This window comes from Polypterus senegalus, chromosome 8 (genome assembly GCF_016835505.1).
Source record: "Polypterus senegalus isolate Bchr_013 chromosome 8, ASM1683550v1, whole genome shotgun sequence".
Taxonomy (NCBI): domain Eukaryota; kingdom Metazoa; phylum Chordata; class Cladistia; order Polypteriformes; family Polypteridae; genus Polypterus; species Polypterus senegalus.
The window spans coordinates 69,725,735-69,745,678 of NC_053161.1; the positions used below are offsets into that span (position 1 = coordinate 69,725,735).

Sequence of the window (19,944 nt, forward strand, 5' to 3'; positions counted from 1 at the left end):
AGATGGAACTCTGGAGAGAGCAACATATAATTGTCCGTGAGTGAAGAAGACACATGTTTGTTGCGGATGTGAATTGCTGTATGTAGGGTGTAAAACAGTTTGCTGTGGTGCATACGGTCGTGCGTTGTAACCGAAAACTCAGTTTTTAAAGACTGTTAACTTCATAGCGTTTTAACCTCAGTTGTAAAGGATTGTTTTAAGGATCTCATGGGATACCCCTCGCAAACCGTTTTACACGCTGCATATGGCGACTCACATCCGTGAGAAACATGTCTCTATGAACAGTCAACGTGGCTCGGAGGTACAAGAGGCCTCTACGACAGACGAATATAAACAACGCCGTTCTTTCTGTGTCGTCGCGTCCGAGTTGGTGGGTATGGCTCTGCGAGTTGTCGTCATATCCAATGGTCTTGGAGTTGGTGGGTGGCTCCTCCCTGCGTGCGCCATAGGTGTCTTACTTGTCGGCGGCTTAGTGAATCCACGCCCCTTCCGGCGTGCTTTCCATGGGTGTCTTGCCTTAGTGAATTATATTTATAGATTTTAACAATGCCTTGTGTTAGAATGCAGTGACACGTGTATGTACATGCATGATGTTACAGCAGCTGATTGTCTCAGACACAAATTCTTCAGTACCAGTAATTATGCTACTTGAGAAATTTTATTCATTTTGAGGTTTTTGTTTGGTTTTGATCTCTTTCCTGCTTAAAGAATTACAATTTCTGCACCCCTTTGGACTCTGGTTGGATTAATGACTTTAGTGTTTGCTGAATCAGCATGTCTGACCGCTTTACTGAACCACAAACCTATCATAACTTTAAAATAAGTAAATCACTGTTCTTCTGTTGACTATTTTTCATGGGAGAGGGTGGGCAATGAGTTGGGTAAACTTTCTTCAAGGTTCCTTTTACTGTATTTTGTTAGACAAAGATTTTAGCTCATGGGATGTTCAGATTACTTACAGGAAAATTCATGGCAGCTAAAAAACATTCAAAAACAAGTAGGCACCAAGGAGGATGATGGACTTTCTTGGCACTTACAATATACATAAGACAGATTGGAGGGTAATTTCTTGCCCAGCCAGGATGCCATAATTGAAGGATGGCAAAAATAGAGACATAACCCGGCCAGGATGCCCAGTAATCTTAGTCCTGGTTGGAAACAAAGAATAGTGGATGAACTGGGGAAAGGTAGATGCCAGGAGCCGTTCATTCCCCCATATGGCAGGTGGGAGTGTTCCTTTAGACTGAACCCATTTACGACACCAACAAGGTGGCATGGGAATTGATGTCCAGAACCGCAGCCTTGTCTGGATCCTTGGGTGCCACCGGAAGTGACCAATGCTGTGACAACAGAAGCAGCCCCAGTTTAAAAGAAGCCCGCTGTATCACCTCGGAGAGTCAGAGTCAGGATGCAGTAAGCTACACTCTCCAGGAGGGCAGAAGGACTACAAGACCATTGAAATTATAATTGTGATTGTGTATTTATTGGCTTTGTTCATTTGGGAATGACAAATAAACATACTTTATTTGAATCCGGAACTGTGTTGGGTGACATTGTGTTTGTAGTTTGGGACTCTGCCCTCTTATTGTTTATATATATATATATATATATACTGTATGTCCATGTAGGTTTTCTTTGGGTATGGTGCTTTCCTTTCTTGTCTCATTGATGTATACGGTAGTTAGGTTTCTTGATGATGCTAAACTGGCACAGTGTGCGTGATTGTGCTAATCAATCAACCCTGCAATAGACTGAAGTCCTGTCCAAAGTTAGTTTCCTCCTTGAGCTCAGTTCACCAACAAATGCTCCCTTTCCCTACAGTCTTTTGATGAAGAAAATATGTTCAGAAATTGGTTGGATGGATGTTGGCCGAAATATCTTTTTTATCTTTTGGCATATTTCCATAATCACTACAGAAAAGTTTGCTTGCAGGAATTCTCTTGAGTATCCATATTGAAACCGCACAAACCAATCTGTGTCAATGTAACCACAGATGTTTCACATATTTTTGTTTGTAAGTGGTTTTCATCTATTAAGCAAACAATGCATTCTGCTCAGTTTTCAAAAATATGAATGGAAAGAGTTAGATATAAGATTACCCCTGCTCTGTTAACCACTGGATTTTTTCAAGGAGTTGTTGATTTTCCTCTTTTAGAGACTGACACTCTGCCTTCAGGGACTGGCACTCTTCCTTCACTGTTTGTTGTTCAGCTGGAAGGAGAAAGAAGTTTTGCATCATATTAGTTACAAAAATACCCTACAATCCCCCCAGAAATATAACCAGTAGCAAACACTTTTAACATACCTGTACATACATTATAAAAATATGTTTTAAAAATATTTCATTCTACTAATAAGACATTGTGAAAAACAAAACATAAAAATTAACAAATGTATTTCCTGTAAAACAACTGAGTGCAGTGTTTTTTTTTTTCTTTTCTTCCACATTTGCAGAATGTACTAAATTGTACTGGATGTAATGAAGTGATTTGAGTGGAAGGTTACTTCACATTACATTAACACAGCTTAATTTTCTGCTTTAACTTACACATCAGTTTCAGGTACCTTTTATCACACTATCATGCTCATACAGATGGCATAATGGTCATCATCAATTAAGGCCTATATCTGAACATATAATTAATGACCTGAAAAGCAGTACCTATCACAGGATACCTAAATAAATAGACGCCATTTACATATCACAGGAATTAGAAAGACTTGGACTGAGGAAAAACATTAACAAGCATATGAGCTAGTTTAATTCTAGAAAGGCAATAATCACTATAATTAAATTAGTTTTAATGATTGCATTTAAATTGTTGAAAAGACAGATGAGATGTACTTTTGTTTAGTTCCAATGATTTTATTCTTATTACACACGAATATGAGGGGCTGTTCAAGAGGAAAATATATAAATTGGTTCAGATATATATATCAATTCAGATACATTGGTTTAGATATTGTGATGGATGTCCAGGGCCCATGCCCGGCTGGGACACCCCTGCAGCATATGTTCCAGGGGAGCAAGCATGAGAAACCCAATATCTCCCCCTGGATGCTAGATGGCAGCCTCCCTGGGTTGCAGCGGTGCCTTGGACTCCCCCAGGGCTTCATGGAGGTTGGAATGTTGTACAGCCCTGTTGGGTTCCGCAGGCACTGCCAGGGGTTGATGCAGCAGGAGATACTTGACCCTTCTGGGCACTGGTTTCACCACTGGTTTTCTGGGTGCCAAATAAAAGGAGCCAGTAACCACCACTCAACGGCCAGAGTCGGGTGGAGGAGGACAAGGTTGCCTGGGAGGAGTGGTGTTGCAGAGAAAGAGCACTTTTGTATGGGTGTATTGTGCTTGGGACTGTGTTGTGCCCAACAGGTGAAGAAAATACATAGTTTATTTTATACTTGAGCCTCTGTGTCCAACCTGTGTTGGGTTGGGCACATATATAGCGCCTTTTTACAATATATACATTAGTTTGAATACATCCATTCAGATGTATACATTGGTTGAGATATATATATATATATATATATATATATATATATATATATATATATATATATATATATATATATATATATATATATATATATATATATATTTGGCTGAAATACATTGGTTTAGATATATATTTTGGTTGAAATAGATCAGTTTAGATGTATACATCCATTCAGATATATATAGTGGCTGAGATACATCCCCGTTTGGATACAGGTTGTCATTATTGTACATATTCTATAAAAGAAGCATATGCATTTTGATTTTATTTTAGGAAGCATATTTATTTTGTAAGCCATCTTGAATGGCGATTATCAATTCCAAATCACTTTTTTTCTTTCATTATTTAAAACACTTGCACAGATGCCCAGTACATTCTGCACCGGCTTATTGTGCCCACCTCACTCACTCCCTCGTGTCCCTCTCATGACATATTCTTCTCAAAAGCCAAGTTATCAAATAGCATTGATCACAGCCTCAGTATATCCCATTTTTTCACCTCATGAAACTTTTGTTTATCGTTGACTGAAAGCCGCACAGTGATTTTGGTATTCCTTATTGGCAGAAAAGGTCTGCTGAAAGGACAAGACTCTTTATGGAGGAAAATGCTGGAGTTGTGCTGTTTCTTCTCAATGTTGATCAGGGATCAGAATTATCAGAATATTCCTGCTTCACAAACAGCCGATGTTTAACTCTTTTTATAGTTAAACTGCCTCCAAAATGCACACACACACAATCTGACACACACACTACACATTAAGCGTGTAATCTCCTGTGTTAGCATTAGAAAGGACTAATACATACCCAGGGCATTTACTGTTGTTTACATACAGAGCATGAGATTGTAAGAGAATTCAGTCTCAGGAGAAAGTCAGCCTTAGTCTGTGGATTTGACATACACGAAAATATCTTACATTACAAGAGGAAACTTGATTAGATAAATATAAAAGTTATTACTTGTCAGAAAGCTTTTTGAGCCTTCCGAATTCATTTCTGGAGGGTGGGACTAGACCAAGCGTCTGCCCTTTTGCCAACCAAGATCCCGAGCTGTTTCGTCATGTGGTGGGTGTGGCAACGCGCTGCATAGTGCATGCTCCCCAACCTGACCTGACCTGATACAATGGATACAGGAGCCAATTTTTATTAACTTAAGTTTATGATTAAAATGCCCCCCCTTCCCCGCCAGCACAAAGCCTCAGTTATTTGTGAAGCAGTAATATTCTCATCATTCTGTATCCCTGATCACCGATCAGCATGCACAAGAAACCAGCTCCAGTTTTCTCCATACAAAGAGGTTCTATCCTTTACTCCTTTCTGATCTAAATTACTCTTAAATGAAATGCTGTTAATAAGGAATAACAGGAATCCATTTTGTTTTTGAGGCAGTACCTTTCCACACTGTATTTCTCAATATTGAACCTGGCCCATTCACAGAGCTAATACTTCCTGTCCACATTTCCAAACCTCACTTGTCAAACCCTCTCTAATGAGTAAAGGAAACCCCAGAAGAAATTACAGATCCCATAACTACCAGTGTTATGGTGTAAGATCATAGTGACATGCTTTAAACATTGGCTTCATATGGACAGTTAACCAGAGATATATTCAGCTATAGACTGATCCCTAATATCTTCTAAAAATCTCATTAATTAGTTGTGGATTAAAAATAATGATAAAAAAGGTAGGATTATTGGAGGTGTTTATAACTGCACTTAAGATGATGTTTCTTTTTCTCCTTAAAAACACAATTATTTACATTTTATTGTTTTCATTTGATGCCAGTTTTTTATTTGATACATTCGTTCAATGAACAATTTATTGAAAAGCCATACTCCAATTATCTTTTATTTTAATTATTTTTCTCCCCATGTAACATACAGTATGTCTACGTATTTAAAGCGGTGTTCTGCCATCTTTTAACTCCTGGGACCCAATGAAATTCCCATCTTCAGTGCTGACACTCATTCAAAAAGTAAATAAAGACAAAAAGAATAAATTGGGTATTGACAACAAAAACAGTGCACTCCTACAAAAACTACACACACGCACTCTCCAAAAATGAAAGTAGTTTTCCTTCTTTATCCCTGGCTCAGGAAGCTCTCCCAAAGCGGGAAAAAATAAAGTAAAAAATGCACAAAAAATTATATGTGTGTATATACAAAAAAAAAAAATATCAATCCCGAAAGAAAAGCTATCCCAACACCAATTAAATATACAGTGGTGTGAAAAACCTAATTTCTTATTATTTTGCATGTTTGTCACACAAAATGTTTCTGATCATCTAACACATTTAACCATTAGTCAAATATAACACAAGTAAACACAAAATGCAGTTTTTAAATGATGGTTTTATTATTTAGGGAGAAAAAAATCCAAACCTACATGGCCCTGTGTGAAAAGGTAATTGCCCCCTTGTTAAAAAATAACCTAACTGTGTGGTGTATCACACCTGAGTTCAATTTCCGTAGCCACCCCCAGGCCTGATTACTGCCACACCTGTTTCAATCAAGAAATCACTTAAATAGGAGCTGCCAGACACAGAGAAGTAGACCAAAAGCACCTCAAAAGCTAGACATCATGCCAAGATCCAAAGAAATTCAGGAACAAATGAGAACAGAAGTATTTGAGATCTATCAGTCTGGTAAAGGTTATAAAGCCATTTCTAAAGCTTTGGGGCTCCAGCGAACCACAGTGAGAGCCATTATCCACAAATGGCAAAAACATGGAACAGTGGTGAACCTTCCTAGGAGTGGCCGGCCGACCAAAATTACCCCAAGAGCGCAGAGACGACTCATCCGAGAGGTCACAAAAGACCCCAGGACAACATCTAAAGAACTGCAGGCCTCACTTGCCTCAATTAAGGTCAGTGTTCATGACTCCACCATAAGAAAGAGACTGGGCAAAAATGGCCTACATGGCAGATTTCCAAGACGCAAACCACTGTTAAACAAAAAGAACATTAGGGCTCGTCTCAATTTTGCTAAGAAAAATCTCAATGATTGCCAAGACTTTTGGGAAAATTCCTTGTGGACTGATGAGACAAAAGTTGAACTTTTTGGAAGGCAAATGTCCCGTTACATCTGGCGTAAAAGGAACACAGCATTTCAGAAAAAGAACATCATACCAACAGTAAAATATGGTGGTGGTAGTGTGATGGTCTGGGGTTGTTTTGCTGCTTCAGGACCTGAAAGGCTTGCTGTGATAGATGGAACCATGAACTCTACTGTCTACCAAAAAATCCTAAAGGAGAATGTCCGGCCATCTGTTCGTCAACTCAAGCTGAAGTGATCTTGGGTGCTGCAACAGGACAATGACCCAAAACACACCAGCAAATCCACCTCTGAATGGCTGAAGAAAAACAAAATGAAGACTTTGGAGTGGCCTAGTCAAAGTCCTGACCTGAATCCAATTGAGATGCTATGGCATGACCTTAAAAAGGCGGTTCATGCTAGAAAACCCTCAAATAAAGGTGAATTACAACAATTCTGCAAAGATGAGTGGGCCAAAATTCCTCCAGAGCGCTGTAAAAGACTCATTGCAAGTTATCGCAAACGCTTGATTGCAGTTATTGCTGCTAAGGGTGGCCCAACCAGTTATTTGGTTCAGGGGGCATTTACTTTTTCACACAGGGCCATGTAGGTTTGGATTTTTTTTTCTCCCTAAATAATAAAAACCATCATTTAAAAACTGTATTTTGTGTTTACTTGTGTTATATTTGACTAATGGTTAAATGTGTTTGATGATCAGAAACATTTTGTGTGACAAACATGCAAAAGAATAAGAAATCAGGAAGGGGGCAAATAGTTTTTCACACCACTGTATATACCTTGTCACACACGTGAGATTAGGGAACAACTAAAGAGCTTGAATAAATGTAATTCCATCTATCCCACGCACGTATCCAGGTAGACACTGGCATGTTCACACCACACCCCAAGCAACTTCCTATTAAAAATCAAACCCCTGCCAGTTGCGTGTGCGCAAGCCACCCACAATGGCCAATGGCTATGCTTATCTCAAGCACACCAGCTGCCACCTTGCAAGTAAGTAACCCTCATTTATTTAGCACATGGGATCCATATCTCTGACTCAGGTTACAAAGGCAAATGCTGTTTTTTTCTTCCAGACACGCCACACCTTAAACCTTCCAGCGATTGGCAGGCTGCGAGGACACCAGCGTGTGAAGTTGAACACCTGCTGAGGAACCCATACTAGCCATTATACCAGCTCCACATGTGCCCAGACCCATGATGCCTCGCAGTGCTCACCTACTGAGACGGCCCGCGTTCCCGTGGAAGTGCTTTTAACACACAAATGGTAAGGGCCCTTCCTTTACACAGGCGTACTTTTACATTTGTAAATAATAATGTTCAGTTTAGTGTTGCTTTTAAGTTAAATTGGTAATGTACAGGGTCGCACATTACAACAGAAGTATGTACAATTTCCCTGTGTTCACATGGTCCTTCTCACAGAACTTCACTGACTATACTGTTTACATTTGAAGGGCATGGTAAATTAGCAGCACTAAATGAGTCTAGTATGTGTGAGGTAGTTTGCATTAGTTTGCATTGGTTCTGACTGACAAGGAATTGTACCACAGATATCAATTTCTTTACATAATTTTTCTTTGTTTAAATTCTGACCACTAAATATAAAGATAACAACTTGCCACACATACACAATATCAGGCTCATGCACTTGGGAGGCAGCTTAAGGGATCTTTTGAGTTACCCGCCTTCCCTTTTCCTCCCATTGCAGAATGAAAGACTGATGGCTGTTCTACCTCTGATATCACTTCCATTGTCCTGCCTCCTAGACCCGCCTCTTCCTGTCTTGAACCCATATGACCAAAATTTGCCCATCTTTGAGTCAGTTGACTATCGTACTCTCGTCTGATAAAACGTCAACTTTAATTTTGTAACGAGATTACAAACCGAAACCTTTCCCTGTGTCTGCTTCTTGTTTTACAACATTAGTAGCGGCATGAATTTGTGATGAAGTGTTTACAGTTATTACAGCAGCAAAAAACACCTCAAAAACATAATAGGAAAGTAAGCAGATTTAAATGAAAATACCACCAAGATATAATATTATGCATCCTGAAAACTTGGCCATGCAATAAGCTATTAAGGCCATGTCTAGAATCATGTGTGCACATTGTACTTGATTTTTCTATCAAAATGAAGGACATTTTAAATAGTCCTGCAAAAAGCTATATTTTTAGTTTCAAATAGAAAACAGGTGCTAGTCAAAAATGTATAGAAATATTTAAGTAATAGGTAAAGTTAATACTAACTACTATTTTAAAAAAGCTTTCCAATGAAATCACCCGGATACAAATGTATGCATGGCTAAGAGTGGCTATAACATAAATGCTATGAAATACATTCTCATAAGAAAGTTGTAAACATGGAATTAGTTGTTGTGCATATTGGCATAAAATAGTACCAGGACATATTAACCCAAAACTTGGTTTTAACAAAATAAAAAACAAAGAACTGCAATATTACATTCAATTCAGGATTGGAAAGATCTACTCATGCACACAGGGCTTATTCAGACTAGCCAATCAGCCTGCAGGATGTGGAAGGAAAACCTGAGTACCTGACGAAAAACCATACAAGCATGGAGAAAACATTAGACTCCTCAAAGAAAACAACTGGGTGTGGCATTTGATCGCAGGGCAATGAATCCGTTAAGCAGCAAAAGTCAGTGCAACATGAAGCCACCCCAAAATTATAATGTGTTTGCTTATCAGCTATTTATAACCCAAATCAATGTTAATCCTTTTCAATGTTCTTTCATTTGTGCATAAAAAAATAGATTTTAAACACTTTCGGATTCACGTATAAATGGTGAATAGACACAGAGCATTATAAATGCTATAGAATGATTTAGATAAAGGTTTTTGCTTTATACATATAGTGGCTACTATTGGGCGACAAAGACCCCTAAATCCCAGATACAACCACACAAAGACAGACCCAAGTGCAAATGGCTGTTTATTTTCACCAATATATCTCGTACAGACCTTTTTCTTTAATAATAAATAGCACAATCTCTCCTTCAGTCCTCCCAGGACATCATTGTTGTCCTCCTCTCCTGACTCCAGCTCCCTGTGTGACATGTAGGGTTCCTTTATAACACTAGAATCCCTGAAGCATAGAAAAATACTTGTAATCCTGTGGAACCTTAAATTCCTTCCCACCTTTCCATTAGCGTCTTTTGTTTGGTAGATGAGGCGATCAGCACAAGCAGCAAGCAGCCTGCTCTCCCGCCCCCACCACCGCTGCAGTCAACTCGGCAAAAGGTTCTCCAAGCTCAAGTCTTGTTTATCTGCATGTGAAGTGCCTGGAGTTGTATAGAGTAAATAATATATCGTTATTTTGAACACATGCATTTCATGGGTGTTGGCTGGCAACTCCTTAAATATAACTGGCAAGATTATCCAGCTAATCTGCCACCCTTCGTCTACCCCACGCACCTATCCAGGTAGACGCTGGCACGTTCACGCCACGCACCGTGACATGGCCCAAGAAACCCGATTTCTTTTTCTTCGGTTATATTTTTGAATAAAAGCGCACTTTTTTGTTATACTTGTACCTTTTGTGAAAGTGTTTATTTGATTTTTGGAATTCAGTCATTACACATTATACACTTCATGTCAAAATTTTGTCATTAGTACTATAACATGAAAAATGTTAGTCTGAGGTATGTGTTCAACATTTCTTGTATTTCTCGAATTTCCTGTCATCCTACACTTACATAGATTGTTTTAGACATGGAACACATATGAAATGCACGTGCTCCAAAATAACAATATATTATGTGCCCTATACAACTCCAGGCACCTCACATACAGATAAACAAGACTTGAGCTCGGAGAACTTTTTGCCCAAGTTGACTGCAGCAGTGGTGGGGATGGGACAGCAGGCTGCTTGCTGTTTGTACAGATAGCCACATTTACAAAACAAAAGACACTAATGGAGAGATGCGAAGGAAGTTAAGGTTGCCCGGGATTATGAGTTTTTTCATAGGCATCAGGAATTCTAGTGTTAAACCCAATCCTACCATAATGCCAGGAAGCACTTCCAGACCTGGAAGAACCACTTTGGAGCAGGAGATTCACCTATCCACAGCTCCCCCTGAAGGCATCAATGAATCCCAACACTGAAGCCCCATGGAATTTCAATTCCCATAATGTGCACTGCAGAGGACCAGACATGGGCATGTCAAAAGGTATGTTGCCACCCAATTGTAATGGCAAACATATTGTGCATGGGATGCAGTCCCGTGCTGTTATTTATTTCTTATGGCTTCCTGGCCAGGAAAGGGAATGGTAACCATCCTGGTTGGGCTGCTACTTCATTCAGGTTGCCAATATGCTATACTGGTTTCCTCCCAGCAAGATAAGGGTACAGAGTCTATATAGTAATAGTAATGCAACAAGTGTTTGGGTGCCATTTTCAGGGCTATAAAAAGGGGAGCAATATCACTCCAAACCAGGAGGGGGGCACGATCATTAATACTTTCTCCTCCTTATCCACAGTCTGGACCAGAGGAGCACTGACATCACTTCCACTCCTGCCTTCTCCAAAACCCAAATCTTCCTCTCTGGCAACATAACAAGTGCCAAGCCACATAAACTCCCCAATTATTTTAGACTTGAAGAAGTTCTAAGCACTAAGACACTTCATCTTTATTACCTACAGATGTGGCCATGGTTTTTGCACCCATGTGTGGTATTTAGTTTGCCTTCTTTTTCATTTTCCTTCATTAAACAAGGTTGTCACCTGACTCCCCAGTCCTTTAGGGTCTTTTGCTGTCTTGAATCTTTGTCTTTCATCTTTACCATATGTAGTAGTGATCATTTGGAGAATACAGACATGTTCATATGAACTAGGTATGATATTTTAGTGAAAATGATTTTAATCGGATTAAAGTAAAATCCAAAAGAATACTCAGGCTATAAGCAAGGGCGAATACACAGTGATCTGAATACTGAAATCCAAAACAAAGATGCCGGTATTCAACAAAATAAGAAGTCAAGAAACTTTTTTTTTTTTTTTTGCTACACGAATCAAAGTCCAAATACTTCCCTGTGAACACTGCCATATTTTACAGTGATAATTTGATGATATTAAAAGTCATTTGACTGTCAAAAGAAAAATTGCATTTTGCAGGACTTGCTAAAATAAAGGATGACTATCAAAGCTGGTATGGAAAGTGAGGGCTGAATTAAGATTAGTACTTCAAGCTACATTAGTACATCAAGCTACAACATCACCAGCATTTCTTCCTACACATGCCCTCCTGTATTTGGGAAAAGACTTTCACTTGTCAACATAAATATAACAGTGATACACAATTAGCATTTCATTGCTCCACCCAATGCTGATCAATTTCTGAAATATACCAGACACCACATAAATGCTTTCCCCAGGGCTCCATCTCACCCAGGAATGGCTCTGCATGTAATTAGTCATTATCTCTTTTCTCTGAATAGCCTCATCTCTGCAGTCTGCTCCTGAGCAGGTAACTATAGCAACACAAGACTAATCCAAACGACATGTACTGTACTTCAAATTCAACTCCTCTGTCATAAATTTCTAATGCAATACATTTCTTTTTTTCTTAATGTACTGATTGAACATTTTCTTAGGCACTTCTGCCCTTCCCAGGTAATTGTCTGCTTACTCAGTAACAACGTCATTTGAAGACAATGATATTTAAGTCAGGTAGGCAGATGGAAGCTGATTGAATCTGTGTGTAATTCTTAGAATGGTAGAAAATTAAATATTCTAGAGGATTTGAATGTGCTTTGACACATTCACATTAAGTGCTCCAGCAGCTGAGAACCTGCTGTGGTTTTCATATTTGATAGTGCCATTGATATGTTGAGAATAGGCCATGACATAAAAAAATATCCAGCCAGTGCTAATCCTATTATCAGACACAAACTGTTAATAAGAGCTGACGCAACTTGTGCAGAGCATAGTCCGTCAACTAACAAATAAATACAACAGTGGTAAAAAAGAGTATACAATTATTATCATCTCATCATGGACACAGTATGCCAACTAACAACCCAACCAGGCTGACCATCATTAACGTCCTGTAGATTTTGCTGCAGTGGGCTAAAGAGTACAAAACTAAATAACCGATCACTGGCTAAACACTTCTTGGCTCAATGAATCTTAGTTCCTGCTGATTCACACTGAAGAGCACACTTCAATATGGGAAAAGGCCCATGATTCCTTGGATCCAACCTGCTGGGTGTTAAAATTGCTAGGTTGGTTGTGGTGATGATGTAATGGTGTGAGAATGTGTTCACGGCCCTAACTAGCGTTGCTCATGTGCACCTGGAGATCACCTGGGGCTTGTCTAAGTTAAGTGATTCTATGCCAGAACATGAGGAGGAGAAGCTGTTGCTATCCATTTTCTCTCTTCTTCACTACCTGACCCCAGCCCCCGGGGCACAGAAAACTCTCTGCCGCTCATGGTGGGGACCCAATAAAAGGTCTCATTTTGAACTTACACCTGAAAGTGGTAGGAGCTCATGAGCTACCCAAAACAAACAAACTTAATTTTGTTAAAAATTATACCAATTGCTGTGGTTGATTTTTGTTATTATGAACGGCTGGTTTAGCAGACTTTTCTTTCAGTGGCAAGCCACAATATTTTAGTGTTTTTGTCATTAAATGAGGTTGCCTGGCTGGCACACCATTAACTATAAGCTCCTTGAGTCTTCCTGGCCATGACACTGCATATTTCAGTAAAGAAAAAAAAATCACACAAGATATACACAGTAAATGCTGTTGCCAATCCCTTCTCTGCAACAATAAATGGGGAGATATTTAAGATGTTTTAGGCAGTGGGGAGGACTGTAATATTTAATGAGTTCCTTTAAATCCTAACTTAATTCAGTGCAAGATCCCAGGGACCAGGGCCTGTCTTGGTAACACTGTGTGTGAGTCAGGAACCATCTCTGGACAGAACACTGTCATACACCTACATGTGCCTCATGTGACACTAATTTAGAGTTGCTAAATCACATAAGACAAACGTCTTTGTGATGTGGGAGGAAATTAGAGTACTTGAAGAAAATTTCATAAGGATAATGGGAGAATGCACAACGAAGTCAAGAGCAGGATTCTGGAGCTGTGACTCAGCAGTGCTAGCTATTCTACCAGTGTGCAGGCGAAGAAACATTTTCACAAGCCAAATTAATTTTCTACAGTTTGATCATTCTTAAACTGCATTACCTTCAGTTGAATTACATGGAACATACTAGAATTACGCTTGTTTGCTTTTAAAAAAATTAGGAAACTAAAGCAAGATGCCTGAAGAAGCACAGCATGAAAGGCAATTACATAGTCACTCCATTTTATAATTTGCATTAAATATCTTCACAGAGAGATTTTCTTACCATAATTTGAAACAAACATCTCTGAACTGCATTTTTACATAGTTCATGGTTACAGTATATCCAATTTTTGAGAAACACAAAATGTTTAATTTTATAAAAAAACACATTACTATACATTATCCTTAAATTCAGAGGCTATAAATTTGTGAAAGTAAAAGGCCATTTTAAGCAAGGAATTAAACTCTTGGGCGAAATCAAGTTAAGAATCTGGCTGCAGTGTTTATATTGAGTGGCCCAAATGCTCTCATAATAGGCTTCAGTATGTCATGGCCCTGATTTAGAATAAGCAGGATAAGGATATCGATGAATGGATGAAAATTTTCAGCAGCATTAGTTCTTAAAGTGAAATTGGAAGAGGTGAATGTGAGGTGAGGCTGTATACAATAAACCACTTTTTTAAAAAGATAAGAGTTAATAAGTGTAAAAAGAGTGCATTAAAAGAGTTTAATAAGTGTTAAAAGAGCATGTTTAAGAACTAGGCTAATAATGCTGCAAATCCCCATAGCAAAGTATGAAAGTACTTCATACTACTGTTATCTTAAAATGAGACATAACATCAAATTTAAAAGAGTTGCTTGAAAATATTTAGAGAAGCTAATACAGAAATGAAATCTAGAACAGGTTGTGCCTTTAAGGCATAGTTCAGTTTTAAAATCTCAGCTGACAGAGAAAAATGATGAGGCACTTTGTCATGAAAGACATATTCTTTATCAAATAATGCTCTTTTCATTACTCACTCCATCTTGATCAATGATTTAAACTGCCTTGACTGCAAGATAAATAAATTATATAATAAAAGCTGTAGGATTGGGTAGAGAGCATACGTTTTCAATTACAGTAAAATATGACTGTTCCCAAACATATACTCTACATTAAACAAGATAATTCACTCTACAGTAGATTAACAAAGTAGAATAAACACAATGGTTGGGGCAATAAGATTAAAGACACCAGTTTGAATATGTATTTTCAAATTAAGAAATGTTGACACCATGAAAAAAATAATAAAAAACACAAATTTGTGTTATCTGGAACTTTTGGGACAGTAGAGAGGTATTGTGAAGGAGTAAAGCAAATCAGAAAGAACGCAGCAAAACTTGAGTTTTGGTACTCTTTTAGTTAATTAACAAGTTTTCTTTCACTAATTTGTTGAATCGGCCTATGAAAATTGTGTTTGTAGGTAGCTATAATACTGCCTGTGAAACCACAAGCACATCTAGAGGTCTATTAAATTAGTTAAGTCTCAGTAAGGACTTTTATTAAAGCTGGAAGTTAAATAGGTACAGTATATAAAAATAGAAAATCCTAAGAGAGAATTAGCTATGAGTGTTTAAGTTTCTTTTATTGTTAGTCTGCCAAATTATATACAGTACATAGAGGTCCTTACAACTATATTCACTAAAAACAAAATTAAGAGACCTTTCTGAACAGCATTGGGCAGTATTCTCATAGCCTGATTATAGAAAATGTAAAAGATTAGAACACTAGAACATTTGACTGACTTTGACAATTCAGCTCAACAAAAATTCACCAATTGTATTCGCCCAATTTGTTACAGTTCTACTGACCACCACACTACTTGCCAACTTTTTCCATGTGCCAATGGTTTTCTCATGAAAAAAATCTTTGCTAAGTTTGTGCATAATTTACCCTTAACAATTTTCCAACTTTATCCCACATTTGTTAAGACCAAATGGGCTCTGCCCTTCTTTCACAGGCTTTCAGTAGTATACAGGGCGTTCTCTGGCAAAACAACAAAAAAGAGATAATGATAGGTATCCTGTTCTGTTATCTCCAGCTCTTTCATTCCAAACTTTAATCCAGAGCGTACAAAAGAACAGAAGCTCCTGGGTTCAAAGAAGATTTTTATGCAGTTTATACTATTGGCCAGCGTCTGGAAGTCAATGCTCCACTGATTTCAATTTCACCTAATAAAATCCTACTAACCAGGCAAGATAATGCTTTTCTGAAAACTATTGGTGCTTAAAGGAACATCCAGTATGGATAAGCCATGAATTTGTCATCTGGAATGATCATAAACTGACCTCTTTATAGCTTGGCACATTCAAAGCAGAGTGAGCTTTCGTTGTCCCTAGGAAAGTAGACAGTCATTGCTGAATAGAACGCACCTCTTTCCTTTAAAACCAATGTGCAATTAATGTAGGTGTCTACAGTATGTACAAATGTTTGTTTTCAGTCCTTCATTACTTTTAATTTGTGGTTCCATGTCATTGATGCAGCAATGCCAGAATCTCAGATGCAGAATTCTGCCATGTGGTAAATAGACATTGACGTTTTCTTCGTTTGTGGATGTTAGAGTATCGCCCTATGATGTTTAGTGATGTGATATGATAATTTATGTATAGTGATGTGTTTGTCAGATTTAACGTTGTTTTTCAAAACAAAAATCAATATTTATACATTACTGACAAACAGCATCTCTACTAGGTTGTCTGTCTGCCATGGGGCATCGCCTAACAGTGCCCTGAGGGGATCATTTCTGCATCTCCCTATTTGACTTAATGCACTTTTCATTAGCCAGTCAGCACAACAAGGTTAGGATGGTAAATTCAAGAGGCAAAGTTGAAATGAGGAGGCTCTGGCTGTGTGAGGACAAGTCTATTATTATGATGAACCTGTGGTAGAGCTACAAACAGGACTTCTGCTGGCGCCAGCCACCATCAGTATACCGGGTGCAAAGGGAGGAGGACTTTGGTACATACACTGTTGATGTTCAGCAGGATGAAATGATTATGGTGGAGCTGCTGGGGTTTTTTACACACAATGCTGAAGTGTGCATTTGACACAAAGTTGGAAACTTCATGTGATGGTCAGAGGTTTAAGGTGGCATGGTTTTTGTTTGCAAAGTGCTCATTTGTGTTTGATGCAATTCACTCACAGATTAAGATATGCGCATCCTAAATAATCCTGTTTACTATTTCTCCATAGATGATTTATTGTATACAGTATTCCACAGTATCAAGAGTAAGATTTCAGGGTTCAGCTAACAGTGAGCAATAATGGTATCCCCTAATTACTATGGAGTAATTCATACACTGCCTGAAAACCCATAATCTTTAGGTAGTCACACATATAGGCTTAGTGAGTCTTTTTCAGGGATCATTTTAAGGTTACACCCAAGTGCTGGTGGAGCAGTGGAACATTTATTCACTCACTTTCCATTTCCTTCAACTGAATGGATAAACACAAACCTGGTGTCATTTCTGCCTCACTGCCAACTCCATTCCTTCAAGGCAGGAAAACTAAAATCAATGTGACCAACCAAAGCCCGTCATTTTTGAGAGAGAATGAAACTCCTACAGCATTGCTTATCTTTTATGGCAGAGGGCATTAAATTACTGATTAAAATACCCAGTGATTTTGACTGGCTAAAACAGTGTGCCAAATAAATGAGCCATTCTGGCTGGCATTTAAATACTTTCAGCTTTCTTCTTCTTTTTCAAACTTTAATAATATAGTCATACTATCAATATGATTGACTATATCTCCGAGTAAGGAAACATACTATGTTACTGGAGATAGCAATAACACACATTAGCCTGGTGCCACAGAATGAGCCACAATTTCTGTACGTAGCTGAAAAGCATATTGGTTAAAAGTACATGAGCCCAAGCTAAATGAGAAAAATTAACAGACCAAGCTCAATGACAGGCCAAGTTGTTATAATTACACTTTACTAAAGTACATGAATTGTGTGGAAATGAGATCAAAGCCGACAACGGCTCACACATCAGATGCTGATTTGAAAACCTGAGAATGATTATCTATTTAGTCCATGCCTTGATGAATAAGAATTCTTAATAACTATTAATAGTTTTGTTGTATTGCTTTTTCTTGTTTCACAGCTACAGCCTAACAAGATCATTAATAGTGTAACTGTGCTGGTTGACTTTCTATCTTGATTAAGTTTTTCTATTAATTCAAACTGGAAATGCAAAATAGAAGTAGATTTTCATAGCATAACACCCTGTCTCTCTCTCTCTCTCTCTCTGTACTTAAAGTAGTATGGTAGAGGAAGAGGGTACACTAAAATCCTGATGAGTGAAAAGTAACAGAAGGGTCTCAGATAAAGCAAAAACATCTGGCTTTGTTATAAAAGAAAATAAACACCTGTTCTTCTAGAAAAACCTGAGAACCTGTAAAAAAGTGGGTTCAGTTTTTGTGCTGAAAAACATCAGTGGTTGAAAGTTTCCTGATTATGCTTGTTTCAGATTTTGCTTACTTTGCCCAAGCTTGTCAGAGAGAAAATTTAACAAGATGGGCATGTTCACTGGTCATCCATGCAGCTTTTTCCAAGCTACAGAGAAACACTCATTTAAAAAGATCTTTTTGTAATACCTCTTTGGTTTTATCTTAGATCAAGACAGGACTTGGCTTTTCCTTTCCACACTCTCAAAAATAATGGATCTTTAATGGAACTATATGGTTCTTTACTATGTTGTTTGGTTCCTTAAAGCTCCATTGCTTGACCAAGTACCATTTCATTCTATAACAGGTTCTTTGCATATTCAGGTGGTTCTTTGTGTTTTGAAAAACTTCCTGATATGTAAAAAAAAAGAAAAGAAAATCTTTAATGTATGGTGGGCTGCAGGGTACTAACAGATTATTAAACGTCTGGACATGCGCATGTTACTGGACATATGCAGCAAGAGTCCTTTTTTTCATTGGCATTTCACAAATGTGTTGCCATCTATTCGTGGTTATTCGCTGTATGGAGCCTGTTATGGATCTAAATAAATAAATGTATTTTCTGGAAACTTGGGAACCAAACCTGGAATCGCTCTGAAGAACCACTCGTGCTCCTTTATTTCTCAGATTGTACAGTAAAATGAATGTGTAAACTGCTTTTTACAGTGGATGTAACTTCTAGCAGGATCAGAAAATAACAACGCTATTAACATTACTACTTACAAGCTTTGGGTGTTTGCGGTGCTTCAGCTTTGAGTCCTTATCTTCTATTTTGGGTGTGAAGATACTATCTGCGTAAATGTGTCAATTATTGAGTTAAAATTGAAGTGGTATAATTGCAAAAATGGATAGCATGGTTGTGTGTCCTAGTTTAATTCACACCAGTTGTGGCCTCTGGGTGAGTTTTTCCTTGTGATTCTGACTTTCTCACAAAGCATAAAGATTAGCAATTCTGAACTGAAGCACTGCAATTACAAGAAGTATGAGGGTATGTAAGCATGTGGCCTCACAAAGTGGGAGTACTAGTTCAAGTAAAGACTTTTTTATTAAGTACAATTTTTATTGTCTCATAATTAAATTAAATCATAAAATAACAATATTTGTGAAGGAAACACTGGAAATCATTTACGTTAATACACTGTGAAAGGAAACAAGGAAGCAATTGAGATTGTACTTCTTAATAAACAGAAAATGTTAACTCATTGTAAATAACGAAATATTTGTACTTGACTATATAAGAGCTGAAATATATATACTTTAACTCTATGCACTACTTTTGTCAGTTAATGTACATTTTCTGCAAAAGTTTAAAAAATAAAACACATTACATGTTCTTAATAATACTTCAGTTAGAAGATGTAATATCCATTACACGGACAAATCTATTTCTTTCATTCTGTAGGTAATAGATATGTTTTTCTAATTGACTTTCAAGCATAAGGTCTTAATCAAAATCCTTCCAAAGAACAAATTTTTTTCCCTGGTGAAAAAAATACACAAGATAACAGGAGTTTTTTTTAGATTATTCAGTGGAAAATATATGCCTACATAAAAAACCTTGTTGAAAATTCATATTTAAACTGATTGTTCAGAGCCTGGATCCAGCTGACATGAGATAGAAAATAGATTTGGTAACATGAACATTGACTTAACAGGGAGACAAGGCTATAGTTGTGTTTAATGGCACAGGAGCATTCTATTGTCTTTGTACAAGCAACATTATGTTCTGAATTTTATTTTATTTAAAGTTAAAATAGCATTATTAATGGCAAGCTGTGAGAAATGGTAAAAGATAAAATGTAAAAATGAA

At 37.8% G+C, this 19,944-nt stretch overlaps 1 protein-coding gene across 7 annotated transcripts in view; it reads right to left on the bottom strand.

Annotated features, from left to right (window-relative positions):
• Positions 1-19,944, bottom strand: part of LOC120534012 (coiled-coil domain-containing protein 136) — a 199,093-nt gene that overhangs the window by 30,275 nt on the left and 148,874 nt on the right. For all 7 annotated transcript variants that reach the window (XR_005634664.1, XM_039761221.1, XM_039761220.1 and 4 more), the window contains exon 5: positions 2,100-2,211. Coding sequence is in view for 6 of the 7 variants with exons in the window: in XM_039761221.1 (XP_039617155.1) it covers positions 2,100-2,211 (112 nt within the window). In the remaining variant the exon portion in view is untranslated. The remainder of the gene's footprint in view (positions 1-2,099; positions 2,212-19,944) is intronic.